At 45.3% G+C, this 23,460-nt stretch overlaps 2 protein-coding genes across 2 annotated transcripts; both read right to left on the bottom strand.

The window, feature by feature from the left end:
* Positions 1–15,013: 15,013 nt before the first annotated feature.
* Positions 15,014–16,241, bottom strand: LOC109756270 (uncharacterized). The gene has a single exon (XM_020315125.4). It carries the CDS (start codon positions 16,109–16,111, stop codon positions 15,365–15,367), a length of 747 nt encoding a protein of 248 aa, XP_020170714.1. The 5' UTR covers positions 16,112–16,241; the 3' UTR covers positions 15,014–15,364.
* Positions 16,242–19,041: 2,800 nt separating this feature from the next.
* On the bottom strand, positions 19,042–21,603 carry LOC109756263 (putative pentatricopeptide repeat-containing protein At3g25060, mitochondrial). Its single transcript, XM_020315120.4, has one exon. The coding sequence runs from the start codon at positions 21,559–21,561 to the stop codon at positions 19,501–19,503; it is 2,061 nt and encodes a 686-aa protein (XP_020170709.2). The 5' UTR covers positions 21,562–21,603; the 3' UTR covers positions 19,042–19,500.
* Positions 21,604–23,460: the final 1,857 nt, after the last annotated feature.

Raw genomic sequence — 23,460 nt, forward strand, 5'->3', positions numbered from 1 at the left:
ATCGTCATGATTATTTGAAGTTCTATCAATTACCCAACAGTAATTTGTTTACCCACCATTTTCTATTTTTCTCGAGAGAAGCCACTAGTGAAACCTACGGACCCCGGGTCTCTTCTTTATTATATTTGCCTTTGCGATCTATTTTTATTTGCTTTTATTTTCAGATCTATTAAACCAAAAATACAAAAATAGCTTGCTGCACTTTATTTTATTTGGCGATCTATCTATCAACTTATTACAACTTTCTCACGTCCTCTTGCCAATTTCTGGCGCCGTTACCCGAAAGGGATTGACAACCCCTTTAACACGTCGGGTTGCGAGTATTTGTTATTTGTGTGCAGGTGCTGTTTATGTAGTGTTGCTTGGTTCTCCTACGGGCTCGATAACCTTGATCTCATCACTGACAGAAATACCTACCCTTGCTGTGCTGCATCATCCCTTCCTCTTTGGGGAAATACCGACGTAGTTCTAGCAGACATCAAAAGGAATTTCTCACGCCGTTGCCGGGGAGACATCATCAACATCTACCAGGTTCCTAATCACAAATCTCATCTCCTTGCAATTTACAATTTTTGTCATTTGCCTCTCGTTTTCCTCTCCCCCACTTCACAAAAAATTTCCGTTTTATTCGCCCTCTTTTTCGTCGCCGTTTTTTCATCGGATCTGTTTTTGAGTGCAATCTTGTTGCATAGTCACAATGACTCAAGAGAACACCAAGTTGTGTGATTTCTCAAATACTAACAACAATGATTTTATTAGCATTCCGATTGCTCCTCCCGCCACTAGTGCGGAGACTTGTGATATTAATATTGCTTTGCTGAATCTCGTTATGAAAGATCAATTTTCCGGTACTCCTAATGAGGATGCCGCGTCCCATCTTAACACATTCGTGGAATTATGCGATATGCAAAAGAAAAAAGTTGTGGACAATGATGTCGTGAAGTTGAAATTATTTCCGTTTTCTTTGCGAGATCGTGCAAAAAATTGGTTTTCTTCTTTGCCTCGCAATAGTATCGATTCTTGGAATAAGTGCAAAGATGCTTTTATTACTAAGTATTTTACGCCCGCGAAAATTATTTCCTTTAGAACCCAGATCATGAATTTCAAGCAACTTGAACATGAGCATGCTGCACAATCTTGGGAAAGGATGAAATTGATGCTAAGGAATTGTCCAACTCATGGGTTAAATCTTTGGATGATCATACAAAAAATTTATGCGGGGTTGAATTTTGTTTCTTGCAATCTTTTAGATTCCGCCGCTGGTGGTACTTTTATGGAAATTACTTTGGGTGAAGCCACCAAATTTCTTGATAATATCATGGCAAATTATTCACAATGGCATACCGAAAGAGCTCCTACTAGTAGAAAAGTTAATTCGGTAGAAGAAATGTCTTCTTTTAGTGAAAAAGTTGATGCTCTTATGAAATTGGTTGCTAATAAAAGTGCTCCTATTGATTTTAATGATGTGCCTTTGTCTACTTTGATTGAGCAAAATAGTGATGCCATATATGTGAATTTTATCTCTCAAAATAATTTCAATAACAATGCTTATAGAGGTAATTTTTATCCTAGGCCTTTTCCTAGTAATTCCTCTAATAATTATGGTAATTCCTATGGTAATCTATAATAACAATAGGAACACCTCTGATCTTGAGAATAATATTAAAGAATTTATCAATACTCAGAAAGTTTTCAATGCTACAATGGAAGAAAAGTTGAATAAGATTGATGATTTGCCTAGAAGTGTTGATAGAATTTCTCATGATGTGGAAAATCTCAAGATGAAAATTTTTGTGCCTAAGGTAGAGGAATCAATTAAAGCTCTTTATGTTTCTATGGATGAAAGTAAGAAAAGAATCTCTATGCTTAGAGCTAGAAGAGAATTTTTAGAAAAAGCGTTTTCTAGTGATTGCTTTCATAAAAGTGATGAAGATCTTAAAATGATTGTTGTTTCTTCTATTGATTCCTTGTTTAGTAAAATTAAAATTGATGATAAAGGGACTAGAGAAGAGTCAACTTTAGCTAGAAGGCGTCCCGATAATTCGGAGGGTAAAAATCTTGTTGAGAAAATTGATAAAAGTGGATTTGAAGAGGTCAAGACTTTAACTAGTGATGTGCCCACTCTTTTGGATTAAAAAGACCTTAACTATGATAGTTGCTCTTTGATTGATTGTATTTCTTTGTTTCAATCCATGATGAGTTCACCCCATGCTTATGAACAAAATAAAGCTTTTACTAAACATATTGTTGATGCTTTGATGAAAGCTTTGGAAGAAAAGTTGGAATTAGAAGTTTCAATTCCTAGAAAATTGCATGATGAGTGGGAACCTAATATCAAAGTCAAGATTAAAAATAATGATTTTTTTGCTTTATGTGACTTGGGTGCTAGTGTTTCTACAATTCCGAAATCTTTATGTGATGTTCTTGGTCTTACCAATGTTGAAGAATGTTCTTTGAATTCACACTTGGCGGATTCTACTATTAAAAAGCCTATGGGAAGAATTAATTATGTTCTTATTCTTGCAAATAGGAATTATGTGCCCATAGATTTTATTGTTCTTGATATTAATTATAATCCGTCTTGTCCAATTATTCTTGGTAGACCGTTTTTACGTACTATTGGTGCCGTGATTGACATGAAAGAAGGCAATATTAAATTTCAATTTCCACTAAGAAAGGGTATGGAAAACTTCCCTAGAACAAGAATTAGGCCACCATATGAATCAATCATGAGGGCATCTTATGGATCTAAAACCAAAGATGACAATACGTAGATCCTTTCTTTATGCCCAGCTAGGGGGGTAAAACGATAGCGCTTGTTGGGAGGCAACCCAACTTGTATCTTTTTGCTTTTTGGTTTTCTTGCTGTTTTCAATAAAATACCCAATTATGCCTCTCGTTAGAAGTGTTTTTGTGGTTTAAATACTGTTTGTTCCAAGCAAAGCCTTTGGGATCTTGTTGGGTGATAGTTGGTTTGATCTTCCTGAAAAACAGAAACTTTTGCACCCAGAAAAATAATTTTAATAAATCACAGAAACGTGCTTTTGCTATGAATTTTTTACACAAGATTGATCTACAAATTTCCCATGTTTTACTAATTTTTCAGAATTTTTGGAGTTACATAAGTATTTGAAGTTTTCAGATTGCTACAGACTGTTCTGTTTTTGACAGATTCTGTTTTCTTTGCGTTGTGTGCTTGTTTTGATGATTATATGGTTTTCTTTGAAGAGTTTTTGCCATAGAAAAGTTGTAATACAGTAGATATAATGCAAGAATAAAATATGAATTGGTTTGCTACAGTACTTATAGTAGTGATTTGCTTTCTTATACTAACGGATCTCACGAAGGTTTTGTTGAGTTTTGTGTGATTGAAGTTTTCAAGTTTTGTGATGTTACGATGGATGAAGGAATAAGGAGTAAGAAGAGCCTAAGCGTGGGGATGCCCATGGTATACCAAGATATTATCCAAAGAGAAGCAAGCGACTAAGCTTGGGGATGCCCGACTGGCATCTCCTCTTTCTTCTAACGACTATCGGTATTTTACTCGGAACTATATTTTTATTCGTCACATACTATGAGTTTTGTTTGGAGCGTCTTGTATGATATGAGTCTTTGCTTGTTTTGCTTTTTGTTTTAAGTCATGAATCCTTGCTGTACACACCTATTTGAGAGAGCCAAAATTATGCTACGACTTGTTAGAATTGCTCTCTATGCTTCACTTAAATCTTTTTGAGCTATGGAATTGCTCTTGTGCTTCACTTATATCTTATTTAGCACGGTGTGCTTTTTCATTTTTGAAGAAATGCTCTCATGCTTCACTTAGATTTATTTGAGTGTTAGTAATTTTTTTAAGAAATTCTCTCTTGCTTCACTTAAATTATTTTGAGAGAAAGAAATATTATGCTCATGATCTTCACTTTTATTTGTTTGAGCTTATCAAAAGCAACATATGAAAATTAGTTCCAAAGTGATAGATATCCAAGAAGGATATAATAAAAACTTTCATGAAGATCATTGGACAAAATAAACTTGATTCTTTGTAATAGTTTTGAGATATGATGATGTGATATGTGAGTCATGTTGATGAGTAATTGTGCTTTAGTAAGAATATTGGTGTTAAGGTTTGTGATTCCCTATGCAAGCACGAAAGTCAATAGTTATGCAATGAAATTACATCCTACTTGTGGTGCATTATTTAGTGTTAATTATGCTTAATGCTCGCTTATGAGATTTTTCGTTTCTTGGTTGGTCGCTTCTCAATCTTTTTGGCAGCCTTCATTTTGCACTAAGTATGATCACTACTTGTGCATCCAAAATCCTTTAAACCAGTTTTGCCTTATTAGTCCACTATACCTACCTATATGCGGTATTTCTGTGTCGTTCTAAGCAAATTTGCATGTGCCATCTCTAATTTTCCAAATATACTTCTCTTTTGTGTGCTCGTACCGCTCATGAAACGGTAGGGGGTGGCTACTATATTTTCATGCTAGATATGTTATTCTCACGATGAGTGTTTATTCACTTGTCATTGCACGAGAGTAAGGCAGAGGTATTAGGGATGCCCAGTCCCGAAATGAAAAATGAATTTACTTTATGTTGTCAAATAATAAATTCCTTGGAAAGTGTTGGTATGGAAGGCACCCGTGGATACGGTTAGCCATGAAAAGTGAAGTATGGTGGAAAAACGAATAAACTTTAATTTCTATTTGGGAACCGCCTATGATATATCTAGCATGGAAAGTATTGGGAACTTCTCGATCGTTCTCGTTGACAGGAAAAGCATGCCTCCCAAAATGTTTTTATCTCTATGATTTTCACTTTGAGCTCCGGCACCTCTACAAATCCCTACTTCCCTCCGCGAAGGGCCTTTCTTTTAATTTATGCAATTTTTAATTTTTAATTTGAGTCTCCATCTTCTCTTATAAAGCACCAACTAAGGGGCACTATGATCGTACTTGAGCATTGGGTGTAGCTAATATGCGAGTGTGTTTCATGAATGGATCAATGATTGAGCATAATGGGCTAGGGATAACTTATTTTAGCGTTGATATTTTGAAAGACATGGTTGCTTGTTGATATGCTTGAGTATTTAAGTCTCATGTCAAAACTAGACTATTGCTTTGAACCATATAAAAATCCAAATGTCCATGCTACAAAGAAAAGAATATGTGATGAATATGCTAGGCAGCATTCCACATCAAAAATTCTGTTTTTATCATTTACCTACTCGAGGACGAGCAGGAATCAAGCTTGGGTATGTTGATACGTCTCCAACGTATCTATAAATTTTTATTGTTCCATGCTGTTATATTATCATTCTTGGATGTTTTACAATCATTTTATAGTCATTTTACATCATTTTTTGGTACTAACTATTGAAATAGTACCCAGTGCCAGCTGCTGTTTTCTGCATGTTTTTTACATCGTAGGAAATCAATATCAAACGGAGTCGAAACGCAGCAAAACTTTTTGTGGATTTTTTATGGACCAGAAGAAACCCAATGGGCTGGAGAAGCACCTGGGGGTGCCCCAACGGGGGCACAACCCACCAAGGTGCGCCTGGGCCCTCAAGCGTGCCCAGGTGAGTTGTGCCCACCATGGTGGCCTCCCGCACCGCCTCTTTGCTCTATAAATACCCCAATATTCCAGAAACCCTAGGGGAGTCGACGGAAATCAATTCCAGCCGCCGCAAGTTCCAGAAACCAAAGATCCAATCTAGACACCATCACGGAGGGGTTCATCATGACCATTGGTGCCTCTCCGATGTTGCGTGAGTAGTTCTTTGTAGACCTACGGGTCCGTAGTTAGTAGCTAGATGGCTTCCTCTCTCTCTCTTTTTATTCTCAATACAATGGTCTCTTGGAGATCCATATGATGTAACTCTTTTTGCAGTGTGTTTGTTGGGATCCGATGAACTTTGAGTTTATGATCAGATCTATCTTTTCATCCATGAAAGTTATTTGAGTCTTCTTTGATCTCTTATATGCATGATTGCTTATAGCCTCGTATTTCTTCTCCAATATTTGGGTTTTGTTTGGCCAACTTGATCTATTTATCTTGCAATGGGAAGACGTGCTTTGTGATGGGTTTGATCTTACGGTGCTTGATCCCAGTGACAGAAGGGGAACCGACACGTATGTATCATTTCCATTAAGGATAACCGGATGGGGTCTATTTCTACATAAATAGATCTTGTCTACATCATGCCATCATTCTTATTGCATTACTCCGTTTTTCCATGAACTTAATACACTAGATGCATGCTGCATAGCGGTCGATGTGTGGAGTAATAGTAGTAGATGCAGGCAGGAGTCGGTCTACTAATCTTGGATGTGATGCCTATATAATGATCATCGCCTGGATATCGTCATGATTATTTGAAGTTCTATCAATTGCCCAACAGTAATTCGTTTACCCACCGTTTGCTATTTTACTCGAGAGAAGCCACTAGTGAAACCTACGGCCCCCGGGTCTCTTCTTTATTATATTTGCCTTTGCGATCTATTTTTATTTGCTTTTATTTTCAGATCTATTAAACCAAAAATACAAAAATACCTTGCTGCACTTTATTTTATTTGGCGATCTATCTATCAACTTATTACAACTTTCTCATGTCCTCTTGCCAATTTCTAGCATCGTTACCCGAAAGGGATTGACAACCCCTTTAACACGTCAGGTTGTGAGTATTTGTTATTTGTGTGCAGGTGTTGTTTACGTAGTGTTTCTTGGTTCTCCTACTGGTTCGATAACCTTGGTCTCATCACTGAGGGAAATACCTACCATTGTTGTGCTGCATCATCCCTTCCTCTTTGGGGAAACACCGACGTAGTTCTAGCAGACATCAAATACCTTCGTTAACCATAAAGTGGCACTTCTCCCTATTCAAGAAAATATTTGTTTGCTCACATCTCTAAAAAACTCGATCAAGATTGCTTAAACAATCATCAAAAGACTTCCCATATGCAAAAAAGTCATCCATGAAAACCTCAACAATCTTTTCACAAAAATCAGAGAATATAGCAATCATACATCTTTGAAAGGTAGCAGGTGCGTTACATAAACCAAAAGGCATACGTCTATAAGCATAAGTTCCAAAAGGACAAGTAAAAGTGGTCTTTTCTTGATCAGGTTGAGAAATAGATATTTATGAAAAACCAGAATATCCATCAAGGAAACAAAAATGTGTGCGCTTAGATAACCTTTCTAGCATTTGATCAATAAAAGGCAGAGGGTAATGATCTTTTCTAGTTGCTTTGTTTAATTTTCTAAAATCAATTGCCATCCTATAGCATGTGACAATTCTTTGTGGAATAAGTTCATTCTTATCATTAGGAACAACAGTTACACCTCCTTTCTTAGGGACACAATGAACAGAACTTACCCATCTACTATCAGCTATGGGATAGATTATACCTGCTTCCAGAAGTTTTAATATTTCCGTTCTTACCACTTCTTTCATCTTCGGATTTCACTGACGTTGGTGATCAACAACGGGTTTAGCATCAGGTTCCACATTAATCTTGTGCTGACATAGAGTGAGACTGATGCCCTTAAGATCATCAAGAGTATATCCAATAGCAGCTCGGTGCTTCCTTAGAACTTTCAATAATCTTTCTTCTTCATGTTCTGAAAGGTTAGCACTAATAATAACAGGATAAATCTTCTACTCATCAAGATAAGCATATTTCAAAGTGTCAGGCAATTGTTTTAATTCAAACACAGGATCACCTTTAGGTGGAGGAGGACCTCCTAAAGTTTCAATAGGCAAATTGTGTTTAAGCTGCGGACGTTGTTCAAAGAAAACCTTATCTATTTCATTTCTTTCATGCATATGCAAATCATTCTCATGGTCTAGCAAATATTGTTCTAAAGGATCAGTAGGAGGTACAACAATAGAAGCAAGACTAATAAGTTCATCCTTACTAGGCAATTCTTCCTTATGATGCTTTCTACTAAACTTGGAAAAATTAAACTCGTGAGACTCATCACCAAAGCTAACACCGACAGTTTGTTTCTCACAGTCTATTTTAGCATTGATGGTGTTTAAGAAGGGTCTACCAAAGATAATGGGACAAAAGTCATCTTGTGGGGAACCAAGAACAAGAAAATCAGTAGGATATTTTATTTTCCCACACAAGACTTCAACATCTCTAACAATCCATCATCTAATAAACTAGGGTTTAAGCTTCTGTCACTCGCGCAACCCATCATCTAATAACTACTCCAGAATGCATTCGCTTAGGCCCAAATATGGTGAAGTGTCATGTAGTCGACGTTCACATGACACCACTAAGAGAATCCTAACATACATACAATCAAAATATCAAACACATATCAAGTTCACATGATTACTTGCAACAAGATTTCTCTCGTGACCTCAAGAACAAAAGTAACTACTCACAAATGATAAGCGTGCTCAAGATCAGAGGGGTATTAAATAGCATAATGGATCTGAACATATAATCTTCCACCAAATAACCCATATAGTAATCAACTACAAGATGTAATCAACACTACTAGTCACCCACAAGTACCAATCTATAGTTCCGGTACAAAGATTGAACACAAGAGATGAACTAGGGTTTTGAGAGGAGATGGTGTTGTTGAAGATGTTGATGAAGATCGCCCTCCCCAAGATGGGAGAGTTGTTGGTGATGATGATGATGTTGATTTCCCCCTCCGGGAGGGAAGTTCCCCCGGCGGAATCGCTTCACCGGAGGGCAAAAGTGCTCCTGCCCAAGTTCCGCCTCGAGATGGCGGCGCTTCATCCCGAAAGTCATCTCCTTATTTTTTCTAGGTCAAAATGACTTATATACCAGAAGTGGGGCACTGGAGGTGGGCTGGGCTGAGCACAACCCACCAGGGCACGCCTGGGGGGCCTGGCGCGCCCTGGTGTCTTGTGCTCACCAGGTGGCCCCCCTCCGGTAGTTATTTGCTCCAGTATTTCTTATTTATTCCATAAAAATTCCTCGTGCAGTTTCAGCTCATTTGGAGTTGTGCAGAATAGGTGGCCTGACGTAGCTTTTTCAGGTCCAGATTTCCAGCTGCCGGAATTCTCCCTCTTTGTGTGGACCTTGCATATTATCAGAGAAAAGGCATTAGAATTACTCCAAAAAGCATTATTATGCATAAAAACATTATAAATAATAGTAGGTAAACATGATGCAAAATGGACGTATCACCCGCCTCCTGACAGATTGACCCATTTGCATCGAAACAACGGGACTTTAAAATCATGTCCATAGTCAAGTTCCCATATGTCCACATGTAACCATAATATTTGTCATTTCCCCTGTTGGTTGCTGCATCAAAGCGGACACCACCGTTTTGGTTGGTGCTCTTTTGATCTTGGGCGATCGTGTAAAATGTATTCCCATTTATCTCATAACCTTTGTAAGTCAATACAGTCAAAGATGGTCCCCTGGCCAACGAGTACAACTCATCTGCAACAGTGGTGTTAGCCATGAGATGTGTTTGCAACCAACTGCCGAAAGTCCTGATGTGTTCACATGTAATCCAGTCCTCACACTGCTCCGGGTGTTTGGAGCGCAGAATATTTTTGTGTTCATTGACATACGGGGTCACCAAGGTTGAATTCTGTAGAACTGTGTAGTGTGCTTGAGCCCAAGAATGCCCGTCCCTACATATTATTGAGTCCGCTCCTAGCATGCCTTTTCCAGTCAGTCTCCCCTCATACCACGATTGAGGGAGACCAATCTTCTTAAAGTCAGGAATGAAGTCAACACAAAACCCAATGACCTCCTCAGTTTGATGGCCCGTGGAGATGCTTCCTTCTGGCCTAGCATGGTTACGAACAAATTTCTTTAAGACTCCCATGAACCTCTCAAAGCGGGACATATTGTGTAGAAATACAGGGCCCAGAATGGCAATCTCATCGACTAGATGAACTAGGACGTGTGTGATATTGAAGAAGGATGGTGGGAATAATAGCTCGAAACTGACAAGACATTGCACCAAATCATTCTTTAACCTTGGTAGGATTTCTGTATCGATTACCTTCTAAGAGATGGCATTGAGGAATTCACATAGCTTCACAATGGCTAATCGAACGTTTTCTGGTAGAAGCCCCCTCAATGCAATCGGAAGCAGTTGCGTCGTAATCACGTGGCAGTCATGAGACTTTAGGTCCTGCATTTGTCCAAATATATAGTTTTGGTGTCATCTAAGCAGTGCGTGCATGCGTAGTATCCCTTGTTTGTCTATCCTGAAAGGTTACTGAGAGCGGGCCAATCATTGATGGTTACAAACAGCAACACATGTAGGTCAAATTCCTCCTGGTTGTGCTCATCCCACACACATACACCTTTTCCATTCCACAGCTGTAAAAGTTCTTCAACTAATGGCCTTAGGTACACATCAATGTCGTTGCCGGGTTGCTTAGGGCCTTGGATGAGCACTGGCATCATAATGAACTCCCGCTTCATGCACAACCAAGGAGGAAGGTTATAGATACATAGAGTCACGGGCCAGGTGCTATGATTGCTGCTCTGCTCCCCAAAAGGATTAATGCCATCTGCGCTTAAACCAAACCATACGTTCCTTGCGTCACCTGCAAAGTCCCCCCACCTTCTCTCGATTTTTCTCCACTGCGACCCGTCAGCGGGTGCTCTCAACTTCTCGTCTTTCTTACGGTCCTCTTTGTGCCATCGCATCAACTTGGCATGCTCTTTGTTTCTGAACAGACGTTTCAACCATGGTATTATAGGAGCATACCACATCACCTTGGCAGGAACCCTCTTCCTGGGGCGCTCGCCCTCAACATCACCAGGGTCATCTCGTCTGATCTTATACCGCAATGCACCGCATACCGGGCATGCGTTCAAATCCTCGTACTCACCACGGTAGAGGATGCATTCATTAGGACATGCATGTATCTTCTGCACCTCCAATCCTAGAGGGCATAGAACCATCTTTGCTTCGTACGTACTGTCGAGCAATTCGTTATCCTTTGGGAGCTTCTTCTTCAAGGCTTCCCAAATCCGTTGTCAGATACACCATTGTCTGCCTTCCATTGCAGCAATTCCAGTGTGGTACCGAGCTTTGTGTTGTCATCTTTGCAATTTGGGTACAACCCTTCTTTGTGATCCTCTAACATGCGATCGAACTTCAACTTCTCCATTTCACTTTGGCATTGTCTCTTTGCATCAACAATGACCGGACGAAGATCATCATCGGGCACATCGTCTAGTTCCTCTTGATCTTCGGCTTCCCTCGTTGCAGTATACCCGTATTCAGGGGGCGGATAGTTGTCATCATCCTCTTCTTCCTCGTTGTCTTCCATCGTAACCCCTCTTTCTCTGTGCTTGGTCCAAACATTATAGTGTGGCATGAAACCCTTGTCAAGTAGGTGGACATGAAGGGTTTTCGAGTCAGAGTAATCCTTCGTATTCCCACAGATAGGGCATGGACAATACATAAAACCATTCTGCTTGTTTGCCTCAGCCACTTCGAGAAAATTATGCTGGCCCTCAATGTACTCGGAGGTGCGTCTATCACCGTACATCCATTGTCGGTTCATCTGCGTGCATTATATAATTAAGTGTATCAAAAACCATTACAGAACATCATGAATAGAGAAGTGACCAAATTAATACAAGTTCATCATCACATTAAAACCAAAGTGCAGTAGTGATCAAATGTTATTACTAAAAAAAAATACATAAAGTTGATACATAGTTCTCATTGAACAACATATAGCTCTCTAGAGCATTTAATTAAAACATACATTGAAACTATGTAAAACATTTCAATGCAACAACAAATGCGATCATAATCGCAACTAAGGTAACAATTGATCCAACGACATAATGATACCAAGCCTTAGTATGAATGGCATATTTTCTAATATTTCTAATCTTCAAGCGCATTGCATCCATTTTGATCTTGTGATCATCGACGACATCCGCAACACGCAACTCCAATTCCATCTTCTCCTCCTCAATTCTTTTCAATTTTTTCTTCAAGTAATTGTTTTCTTTTTCAACTAAATTTAACCTCTCGACAAGAGGGTCAGTTGGAATTTCCGGTTCACATACCTCCTACATAAAAACATCTATGTCACGTTGGTCGGCATAATTGTCATAAACACTAAATGTAACAAATAGTTATAAAAGATAATATACCACATCCGAATCATAGACAGGACGAGGGCCGACGGGGGCGGATACCAAAACCATGGCACTATATAATAACAAACAATAATAAAAGTAAGAAAATTATACAAGTATTTATCTAAATCATACAAGTAAGAATTTTTTTTTGTTTTAGAAAGAAGATAAGAACAAGAGGCTAACCACGGTGGTGCCGGCGACGAGATTGGCGCGGGCGATCGACGGCGGTGAGAACGGGGAGGGGACGGGACGGACCGCCAAACCTAGACAAATCTTGAGAAAAATGGAGTTTGGAGGTCGAGCTTGGAGAGGAGAAAGCTTAAGTGTGGCTCGGGCATTTCATCGAACACCTCATGTGCATGCATAGAAGTGAACAGAGCAGCGCATGCACACCTCCCACACGGCCAAAAAACAGAGAGAGGGTGGGAGGGGCGATGGTATATATAGGCATCTATTTAGTCCCGGTTGGTGGCTAGAACCGGGACAGAAGCCTGCTCTTTAGTCCCGGTTCCAGCCACCAATCGGGACTAAAGGGCAGCGCCAGGAGCGAGGCCCTTTGGTCCCGGTTCGTGTCTGGAACCGGGACCAAAGGTGTTAGACGAACCGGGACCAATGGCCCCAGAGGCCCGGCCAGCGCCCTGGCCTCACGAACCGGGACTGATGCACCCACTAGTCTCGGTTCGTAGGAGAACCGGGATTAATGCCCTTTTCAGGCCTGGACCAAAGCTCTGTTTTCTACTAGTGTATGCTTCTCCTAGATAGATCTTGGGTGTTCGTAGGAATTTTTTGATTTTCATGCTTCGTTCCCCAGCACGTTTATGGTGGGAATACATCCCACCCATCTGCTAGCGCAACTACACCCTGCAGTGGAGTACTAGTGGGGGTGACTACCAAAATACCCATCATCAAGATGATGTTTGAAACACCGCTCCATGTCCGGAGTGAGAACTCTTGATCTGGCCTTTATTGGTCGGGCTCAACAGCGATGAACTTGTGTTGTTACCATGTTGAAGGCATCGCCGTATTGTTTGATGTACTGGCCTTTAGTGGTTGGTCTCGGCAACTGCGATGAAAATCGTTGGCCTGACAATGTCGGATGTGGTGACGACTGGGTGAGGACATGAAAGGATCGGTACGGTCGACTAGAGAGGTGGTGAATAGGCGACTAATAATTTTAACTTCTTTTCAAATTTTAGGAAAACAACAAGAATATGTTGCCTAAATATGCAACTAGGTGGACAACATGTATGACAAGCTCAAGAACAACAAGTTAGAAAGATTAACACTTAAAGTAAGCTTGCAACAAGTAAGTTAAAAAATCCGCAAGTGGAGACGATGATGTAGTTCCCGAAGTTTTCTCCTTTGGGGGAGGTATGTCTCCGTTGGAGAGGTGTGGTGGCACGATGCTCCCCAAGTGCCATAGTGGCTTATCTTATTCTTTTCGTACCCTCGCACAATGCAAGATGCCATGATTCCAATATGCGGTGCCCTTGGAGGCGGCAACCGGAACCTTCAGAAACAAGGTTGGGGCAATCTCCACAACTTAATTGGAGGCTCCCAACATCACCACGTAGCTTCACCACAATGGATTATGGCTCTAAGGTGACCTCTTTCCTTTAGGGTGCCTAAATACCTAAGAGTAACAAGATCCACAAGCAAAGATAGGGTGTAACCACAAATGATCCGAGTATTCCAGAGTTAGTGTGGTCTCCCTGTCATCGTGAGTGCCTTTGTAGCCTTCGACATGTTTCTCCATATCAGAAGTTTGATATTTCATACCTGTCATTCAGTGGCGGAGCTTGTAGCAAAAAATTGGGCGGGCCACACTGCAAAACAAATGCTTATAGCTGGCTTTTTTGGGCCCATGGGCTAACTGTTATAGAAGCAAACGCTGCAAAGCTGGGCGGGCCATGGCCCATGTCGCCTTGTTGTAGCTCCGCTACTGTTGTCATTACTTGACAACTTCCACCTATGTCTCTCTCCACACCAAAAAGATATTCATGACATTGTCCGCTTCTACATGTTTCTCCGTACCAGAAGTTTGATATTCATACTTGCCACTACTCCACAACTTTCACCTATTTCTCTCTCCACACGAGAAACATTTTCATGCCATTGTCGACTTCTACATGTTTCTCCATACAAGTTCGATATTTCATAACTGTCATTACTCCACAACTTCCACCTATTTTTTTTCGAGAATAACTTCTAATCTATTCTTCAACTGTCAAGGTAATACAAAGAACACTAGAAGTAAAAAATACATCTAAGTCCGTAGACCACCTAGCGACGACTACTAGCACTGGACCGAGCTGAAGGCGCGCCGCCATCTTCGCCCATCCTTCATCGGAGCCGGGCAAACCTTGTTGTAGTAGACAGTCAGGAAGTCGTCGTGCTAAGGCCCCATAGGACCAGCGCACCAGAACAGCATCCGCCGCCGATGAAGAGAAGCGTAGATCAGAAGGATCGAACCTGTAGATACACGAACATAGACGAACAAAGACAAGATTCACGTGGATCCACCGAAGACAAAGGTCGGCTGAATCCCGCAAGATCCGTTGACAAATCTCCACACGCCCTCCGACGATGCTAGAAACATCACCGGGATGGGGACAAGGCGGGAAGAACCTTATTCTATCTGCAAAGAGTCGCCACCGCCTCGACTCTCTAAGCAGGACACAAACCCTAACAAAACTTAAAAAAGTATGAAAAAATGGAGCCCTCCCGCCCGGCAAGGGCCGGGATCCACCACACCTTCATGGCCCTAAGACCACAGAAGACGAGGCACGAGAAACCCTAGCCAAAGAGTACCAAAGATTTTTTAGAAGACAACTTCCACCTATTTCTCCACACCAAACAGATCTTCAGACACGAGCTGCATATTTTTGCCGGATCCACATTTAAAATGTTTTTTCTTTGCCTCTTTTGAGCAAGCTATATGCAGTACAAATAGTATATTTTTATACGAGACCACGCACGCTCTTTACAAATCTGATGTCATGTTCCCCACGTCCACACGTACTGGAGCAGTAGCGCAAGTGCAAGGCGAAAAAGGTTGCAGAAAAGAGTCACATTCACATCACAGCTCTAATTATTCTCCTTTCCATTTCTTGAGAAGAAAAACTTCACTGCGGTAGTACTGCAGCGTGGGCCACCAGCAGAAAGGAGCAGCTCAACTACCCACACCGACCTGGACCCACCCGCCAGGGGACATGACGCCTCTTCTACTGCTACTACGGCAAGAATCCCCCACGGCCGCCGCCGCGGCTGCCGCCGGCCGACGACGACGAGGCGATGACCGCCTCCAGGATGGTCTCCTCGCACTTGCGGCACCGCTTGGGCGGCGCGGGGTCGTCGAGGACGATGGGGCGGCGGCAGGACGGGCAGGAGGAGTTGGAGCGCAGCCAGGTGTCGACGCACTCGACGTGGAACCCGTGGCCGCACTGCGGCATCACGCGCACCTCCTCCCGCTCGCCGAACTCCGTCAGGCAGATGGCGCACTCCGCCAGGATCCCGTCCTGCCCCTCCTCCTCCTCGCCCCCCGCCACGGCGCCCCTCGCCGCCGCCGCCGCGGCCACCGCGTCCGCGTACGCCAGCTTCGGCAGCGCCTTGAGCGCCTTCTTCTTGAGCCCCTTGCTGGTGGTCGTCACGCTGCCCCCCGACGCGCCTGTCGTCGTAGTAGTTGTAGTACCATGGTTATGCCCGCCGCCGCCCCCGCCGAAGGCCGCCAGGGCGTGGGCCGGGCTGCCGGACGGCGAGGATTGGTTGGCGTGGGCGTTGGCGTTGCGGCGGGAGCGCGCGCACCGCGCGACCGCGGCGAGGCCGACTACGCAGATGAGCGCGCAGAGCAGGGCGGCGAGGATGACGACGACATCCGAGCTGACGCCGGCGGGCGGATCGGCCGGGGGGATGCCGGGGATGCGGCTGGGGTCGCCGCTCTGGAGGAGACGCCTCGACGGATACGGCGATGGCCGGAGCATCGCCCACGTTCGCCCAGCGCCGGTAGTTGGAGGGGCCTTTTCCGCAAAATTAAAGTTGTGGCGAGACGCGAGAGAAGCGAAAGGGGGGTGGTGGTGTTGGCAGGTTGCGATTGTTAATGGCGGGCGGGTAAGCGTCGTAGCGAAGCTCCCGTCGCGATTTCCCGCGGGTTGGGCGGGGCGGAACCAGCTGGAAAATCCCAAAAGGCCCACGTGGACGCGCCAAGATAATTAGAGATTAAGATTTTGCATTTTATTTTTGGGAGAGATTAAGATTTATTTTGGGTGCAGATTCAGAAACATTTCCTCCGGAGCTTTATAAAAGAAAAGAAAACGCCTTCGCTGTGGATGGAGTAGGGTAGGGTAGATGGATGATGCGTGTTCATTCTGCAATGAAACGGAACCGGGGAGGCGATCCCTGATCCTCCAAAGAAAGAAGTTTCGCTGTAGTCGGACGCGACATTCCGCGTCGTGCAGACGCCGGCCAGTTTCCACTCACCGGCAGGTCAACGACGAGGCCAAACCAGCTCCACGATCAAGCGGAAAAACGATCCCAATCATGAGCAGTGGATGCCCAACTGCCAATAGTTGAGGCCCTATAGCTATAGCCTGGCAGTCTCGAACAGCGAGCGGCATTGCCATGCTCCCACATGGGGCAGGTCCGTCCGACGATTTTTTTTTTTGAAAAAGACCACCTGCCCAACGAAATTATCAAAAAAAAACCCCTCTAGATGATATTGGCAAAAAAGATCCTGGACCGTGGCGGCAGGCGCGCCAGCTGACACGTGACACCTGCCGCCACGGTGACACCTGCCGCCACGGTGCAAGGCGGCAGCCCCTGCCGTCAGCGGGCCAGACGGCAGGCTGCCCATAACAGCGAGTGGCGAATCGCTACGAAACGGAGGCCGGTGTTGGGCCCTGCCGCCTCGTCCGGTGGCGGCAGGACTGTTGCTGCAGCAAGACCCGATGCATGCATGTGCTAGTACGTCGTGGCAGTTAGCTTGTTACCCCTCAAAAAGAAAAGTTAACTAACCGATCAACTTGTGTACGCACATATGAGCCTGTGTATTTCTCTTCTTTTATGAAATGAACCTTTGTATTTCTAAAACACGTGCGTGTATAAAATCATTGAAGATCCAAAATAAGCTATGTGAACGGAATCAATACAACAAAAACTCATTGAACACTCATGAAACATCGCTTCTACATTTCCCGACAGCAAAAAAAAAATCAATAATTGAGAATTGCTCCCACAACAACATTAGAAGGGATGGCTCCGCGGCGACCCGTCGTCGATAAGTGCCGCCGCCGCTAACCACCACGACCACCACGACGCCTAAGCCCAAGCCGGCCCAGCAATACTTGTGGACCGGCCAGCTGCGGGAGTGGGTCAGCACCCCCCTCCCCCCCCCCCCCCCCCCGGTTTGGCTAGGTGCCACGCCGACGCAGGAGGTCATGTATCTAGAGCATTGACGACAACGCTGGCTGACAGAGGAGCGCATCGACGGCTAGCGGCGCATGCAGAGGGAGCGGAAGGAGGAGAGCAGTGCGTCCGCGTTGCCGCATTGCCTCCGCCGCAGTAGACGCCGAAGGAGGCAACCCTGGCGGCATATCAAGCCGCCTTCGGCTGGGCTGGGCCGGCTTCCGTCTTCATCGATCTCACTTACTGTAATGATGACGGCAAGGGCAAGAGCAAGGCGGATGTCCAAGCTGCATGCGGGCGCCGACTGTTTTTAGTTTTTATTAATGTTTAATTATGTTTTAAGTGGACTTTGGCCCACGGTTGACCGATCACTTAAGGTTAATTAAATTCCTATTATGGCTATCTGTACGTGCGCAAATTTGGGTCGGCCTCTCGTTGGGCGCTCCAGCCAACTCATATAAAAAGGTAGACGCATTCGTCTGCCTGGCATATCCAAACAGACAAAAAACGAACAAACCATACGTCCAGTTGCTCGTAAGTGCAGGCTATACACGCATGTATTTTAAAAATACAAAGGCTTGTATTGTGCATACACAAGTTGATTGGTTCGCTAAGCGATGCATGCATGGCAAAGCTTGTCCACGAGGCCACGACGTACTAGCGCATGCATGCATCGGGTCTTGCTGCAGCAACAGTCCTGCCGCCACCGGACGAGGCTGCAGGGCCCAACACCGGCCTGGTAGCAATTCACCGCTCGCTGTTATGGGCAGCCTGCCGCCTGGCGGCAGGGGCTGCCGCCTTACACCGTGGCGGCAGGTGCCACATGTCGGTTGGCGTGCCTGCCGCCACGGCTCGGGGGTCTTTTCTGCCAATTTTATTTGAAGGGGGTCTTTTCTGCCAATTTCATTGAACAAGTGATCTTTTTCAACAAAAAATCCCGTCCGACCCGCCACTCCTACTCCAGTACTCCTGCTTGAGAAGCAAGCGTTCCTCAACCACTAGCAGCTCCAACGAACGGCACGAAAGTCCGTCCAGCGTTATCTGGACCCCCTCCCCTCGTCAAGATTCGTAGCGATAACGACGAGTCCACGAGACGAGCCCCGGGAGAAAAGCAACGCAAGGCAAAGCAAAACTTTGCCACGCTTCGAGTTGCCTTCCCACGGCAAGAGACGCCCGCGGCCGCTCAGACGGCGACGGCCACGCTCGCCGACGGGGCACTACCGCGACGCGGCACGCCTCCCGTCCGGGTCCGCGGCCGGTGGAAAATGAAACGATCGCGAGGCCGGTGCGGAGACTGACGACGGTGCGTCGAAGGCTCGGGATGGCGCGCCGAGCACGGCCGGTGTTGACGTCGCGATCGGTCCTGGTGTTGGCGGTGGTGGTAGAGTCGTGGTGCCGTAAACCTCGACGACCTCGGCGACCGACCGCTGCGTCATGTATTCAGAGGTACGGTCGCCTACGACTCTGGCGAGGATTTCAACAGGGGTGACGACGCAGACGCAGTGCATGTGAACTTGTGGAACTGCACTCGGGTGACACTTATTTCAGCGGACAATGACTGATGAGAGACGTCTGCACAGTTATTCTGCTTGTCCTCCCTATGGTATCAAATCTGTTAGAAGCATGAAAGATCTAGAGCCTTCGTTCAAATTTCTGAAACGTAACCATCCCGGTTTCATATACTCCTCTGCTCCATATTAATTGTCGCTCAAACGGATGTATCGCTGGGACGGAGGGAGTATGAAATCTGATCAAATCACTGTGTTTGCAGTTGCACAGGACAGCTGGAACTAGCACTCAACTATATGCTGGTTCACGTCAGTCAGTAGACTCCGCGCATCTCTATCGAGCTACACCCAGGCTTCATTAGCTTCCGCACGTCCTTGTTCCGGTTCATGGCAGCGGCATAAAGATTTGAGACCAAGCAAGGACGGAGCTGGTGGACAACGGACAGGTTGTGTCGCGAGCTTCACCAGTAATCGCCGCAGGAGCAGGCTCCGTCCTTGAAATGGTGGAAGCGTTTCGCATCCCGCACCACGATCTCCCTGTCGGCGATCTTCGACATGTACTTGATGGCATCGTGGCAGTCACCGCAGACCCTGAGGTTCTTTATGACCACAAGCCTCGTCCCTGGGCTCGTGTTCAGCAGCCCAAAGGCGATCGCCAGCCTCTCGCTGTGGCGGCTGAGAAGCTGCTCCTTGACGCCTTCCTCGAGGTCATGGTACACGAACTCCGTCTTCGGGACATAGCCCATCTTCCTCATCTCGGAGTCGAGCTTCGAGACCATCTGTAGAATCTGTCTATGCTGAGGATGGCTCTGATCTTCCATGACGAATGTATGCAGTGCTCCGCGTATCTCTATCGAGCTACACCCGGGCACCTTCTTGCTGCTGTGATCCTTCATTAGCTTGCGCACTTCCCTGACCTTGTCCCAGTTCTTGGCAGCGGCGTAAAGATTTGAGACCAAGGCAAGGACGCCGACATCCCCAGGTTGCAGTTCAAGGATCTTCTCTGCTGTGCTCTCCCCAAGTTCCAGCTTCTTGTTATTCCGACAGCCTGAAAGTAGAGCGACCAAAATTGAGATGGTTGGTTTGGTGTGCATTGATGCCAGCAGGTCTTTGGCCTCTTCAACAAGACCAGAACGAGCTAAGAGATCCACTATACACACCAAGTGTTTCTCGGCAGGTTCAATTCCATACTCATTAACCATGCAATCGAACCAGAATTTCCCTTCTTCTACGAGACCGGAGTGGCTGAGTGCCGACAAAAGAGAAGCAAATGTGGCATGATCAGGTCTTACTTCGTTTCTCTTCATTTCTTGGAACAAAGAGAGGGCATCACGGCCTCGTCCATGAGCACCGAAGCACGCAATCATCACATTCCACGAAATCAAGTCTCTTGAGACAACCTTATCGAAAAGCAATTGGGCGCTTGCCAGGGAGCCGCATTTTGAGTACATATCAATGACTGCCGTACCTACCATGTGATCGAGCTCAAGCCGCCTCAAGATGAAACCATGTATTGACTTCCCTAGCTTCAAGAGTCCAAGATCAGAACAAGCTAATAGTGCACCAACAACTGGCCCTGAATTAGGCTGAAGACCAGAGACCTGCATCTGTCTGAACAAACCAAGTGCCTCATCTGCATTCCCATACTGTGCAAGCTGTGAGATCAGCGCGCTCCACGACACATCATTCCTGTGCGGCATCAGCTCAAACACCCGGCGCGCCTGATCAAACAGTCTATTCTTCGCATACATGTCAACAAGGCTTGTTGAGATGACAATGTCCATCCGCATAGCATGCCGCAACAAGTACCCATGAACCGAGGCCCCCATCCGGACATCCCCTGTTGCTGCACAAGCCTGCATAACCCCGACGATAACCACCTCGTCTCCCTCCAGACCGTCCTCCCTCATCCTCATGTACATCTCAATCGCCTGAACCGGCTGCCCCGCGTTCACGCATCCGGTAACCATGGTGCTCCACGTGACGCGGTCCCTCTTCCGCATTCTGTCGAACACCTTGACGGCATCGTCCATGGCGCCCCATTTCGCGTAGAAGTTTAGCAGCGACGAGCACACGAAGATGTCGTTCCTGTACCCTGCCTTGGACGCGCGGTCCCTGACGACCTCCCCGGTGGCGAGATCCCCGAGGCGCGCGCACGCGGAGAGCGCGAGCGTGAAGGTGGTGCTGTCGGGGCGCACGGCGGCCGGGATAGCGCGGAAGACGCGCAGCGCCTCGTCCGGGGAGGCCCCGCGGGAATGCGCCGCGAGGAGGGCGTTCCACGCGGCGATGGAGGACGGCGACGTGGGCGCGGTGGCGAGCGTGGACTCGGCGGCGGCGAGGTCGCCGGCGCGGGCGTACGCGGTGGCGAGGCAGGAGGAAAGAATGTGGTGGGAGGAGGCGGAGGAGGAGACGATCAGGAGGGCGTGGAGGCGGGTGAGTGTCCGGAGCGCTGCGCAGGACGAGAGGAGCCGGCGGAGGCGGCGCGGGTCGTCGAGGAAGGGAAGCGGGTGCATCTGGAACATAAGAGTGGCAACCGGAGGAAAATTTGCCGCGCTGGTCTCCACTCTCTCTCTCTCTCTCTCTCTCTCTCTCTCTTCTTTTTTTTCTGAGTAAACACGTTTTTTTTGGGGGGGGGGGGGAGGGGGGGACAAATGCAACTGATTGCATTACTCTGTGGACAAAGCTGACTCGCTCGCCACCAAATCTTGTACATCAGGGGATATATTGTTTGTGTTTAACACTTCAAACAAATTCATGGTACATCTCATACTTGCTAATAAATGGGCTAACTTTATTACAGTTCCTACTAACAAAACTGAAACTAAACTGATCCAAATTTCGCTTCAAGAACACTTTCAACTCCGCTAGTACCTTGCAGACCACTGATCGATCTTGCTCATCCTTGTTTTAGCAACATGGAGTCAGTTTCGAAGCAGATAATAGTGATTCCTTTAGACGCAGCCAGCTTGCCCCATGAAGCAAATATTTCAGCATGAAGTGGATTAATTAGATTCTCAAGCCTTCCTGCTCCACACGCCTAAACAGCTCCGTTATGACCCCGGATAACAGCACCCCAGCCACCACTACTTGTTTGAGGATGAAAGGCGCCATCAATGTTCATCTTCGGTGCTTCGTGCTGAGGCGGTTTCCACCGATCTTGACATGTTTTCTTGAGCTCCTTTTCCTTCATGAGAGCGTGGCAATATTCATTAGTCTTCTCAATAATAGTGTAATATAATCATCATTAGTTCGTACTTTACCTTCTTCTGTAATATTATCCCTTTCATTCTACCACTGCCACAGAAGTACTATCACCTTGGTTTTTTCTTCTTCTTCTAACTTGAGGACTTCATTTATAAAATCTGCAGTAGATTGTTTAGTTACCGACTTCTTCCTTATGTTCTTCAATCCTAGCATCTCCCATATTTGAGTCACTCTTTTACATTTGAGAAAGAGGTGGCCGCCATCTTCAAATGTTCGCTTACAGATCAGACAATCCTTCTCTGCTTCAATTCCTCTTTTTCTCAAGGTATTGCTCAAAGCTAAGGAAATGTGACCTAATCTCCATATGGAGTGCTTTAAGTGATTTGGACATCCTATTCTCCATACCTTTCTCTAATTTACTTCATATTCGGCATTCTGCCTTGACGGTCTTACTATCCCTCTTTGGCTTCTCCTCTTTTCTTCCTCCACATAGACATGGTATGCTGATCTTTCTGAAAATAAACCTTTTTCACCAGCATGCCAAGCAGATTCATCATTATAGCCTGTACCAGTTGGGATAGCTAGAATAGCCTTGACATCTTCCTCCCAAAAAATTGTTTCCAGCACCTCCATGTTCCATCTTCCATCCATATTAATTGATTCAACTACTTTGTTTTCAAAGGGCTATTACATTTTGGAGTGCAATGTTTCCTAGTAAAATTCCTAAGGATCCATGGGTCATCCCAGATTCTCACATTCTTCCCATCTCCAATTCTCCACATAAGTCCCATTTTAGTAGGTTAATGCCTTTTAAGATACTCCTCCAAGTATAAGACATTCCTTGCCTTGCCTCTGCCTCTAACACATTTCCATCCGGAAAGTAGCGAGCTTTAAGAACCTGACCACATAGTGAGTATGGATTATTTAAAAGCCTGCATGCCTGTCTTGCCCAACATGGCAATGTTAAAAGCATAAAAGACCCTAATGCCCAGTCCACCTTCTCCCTTAGGTCTTGTTAATGTTTCCCAACTTATCCAGTGTATTTTGTTCCCCTTTTCCTGATTCTTCCACAAGTATCTACCAATTAGGGATGAAATTTGCTCGCAAACGGTCTTAGTCATCTCGAAACAACTCATTGCATACGTGGGAATTTCCTGAGCCACGGCTTTGATGAGGATCTCCTTCCCAACACGAGACAACATCTTTTCTTTCCACCC

The sequence above is a fragment of the Aegilops tauschii genome, chromosome 1 (assembly GCF_002575655.3).
Source record: "Aegilops tauschii subsp. strangulata cultivar AL8/78 chromosome 1, Aet v6.0, whole genome shotgun sequence".
Taxonomy (NCBI): Eukaryota; Viridiplantae; Streptophyta; class Magnoliopsida; order Poales; family Poaceae; genus Aegilops; species Aegilops tauschii.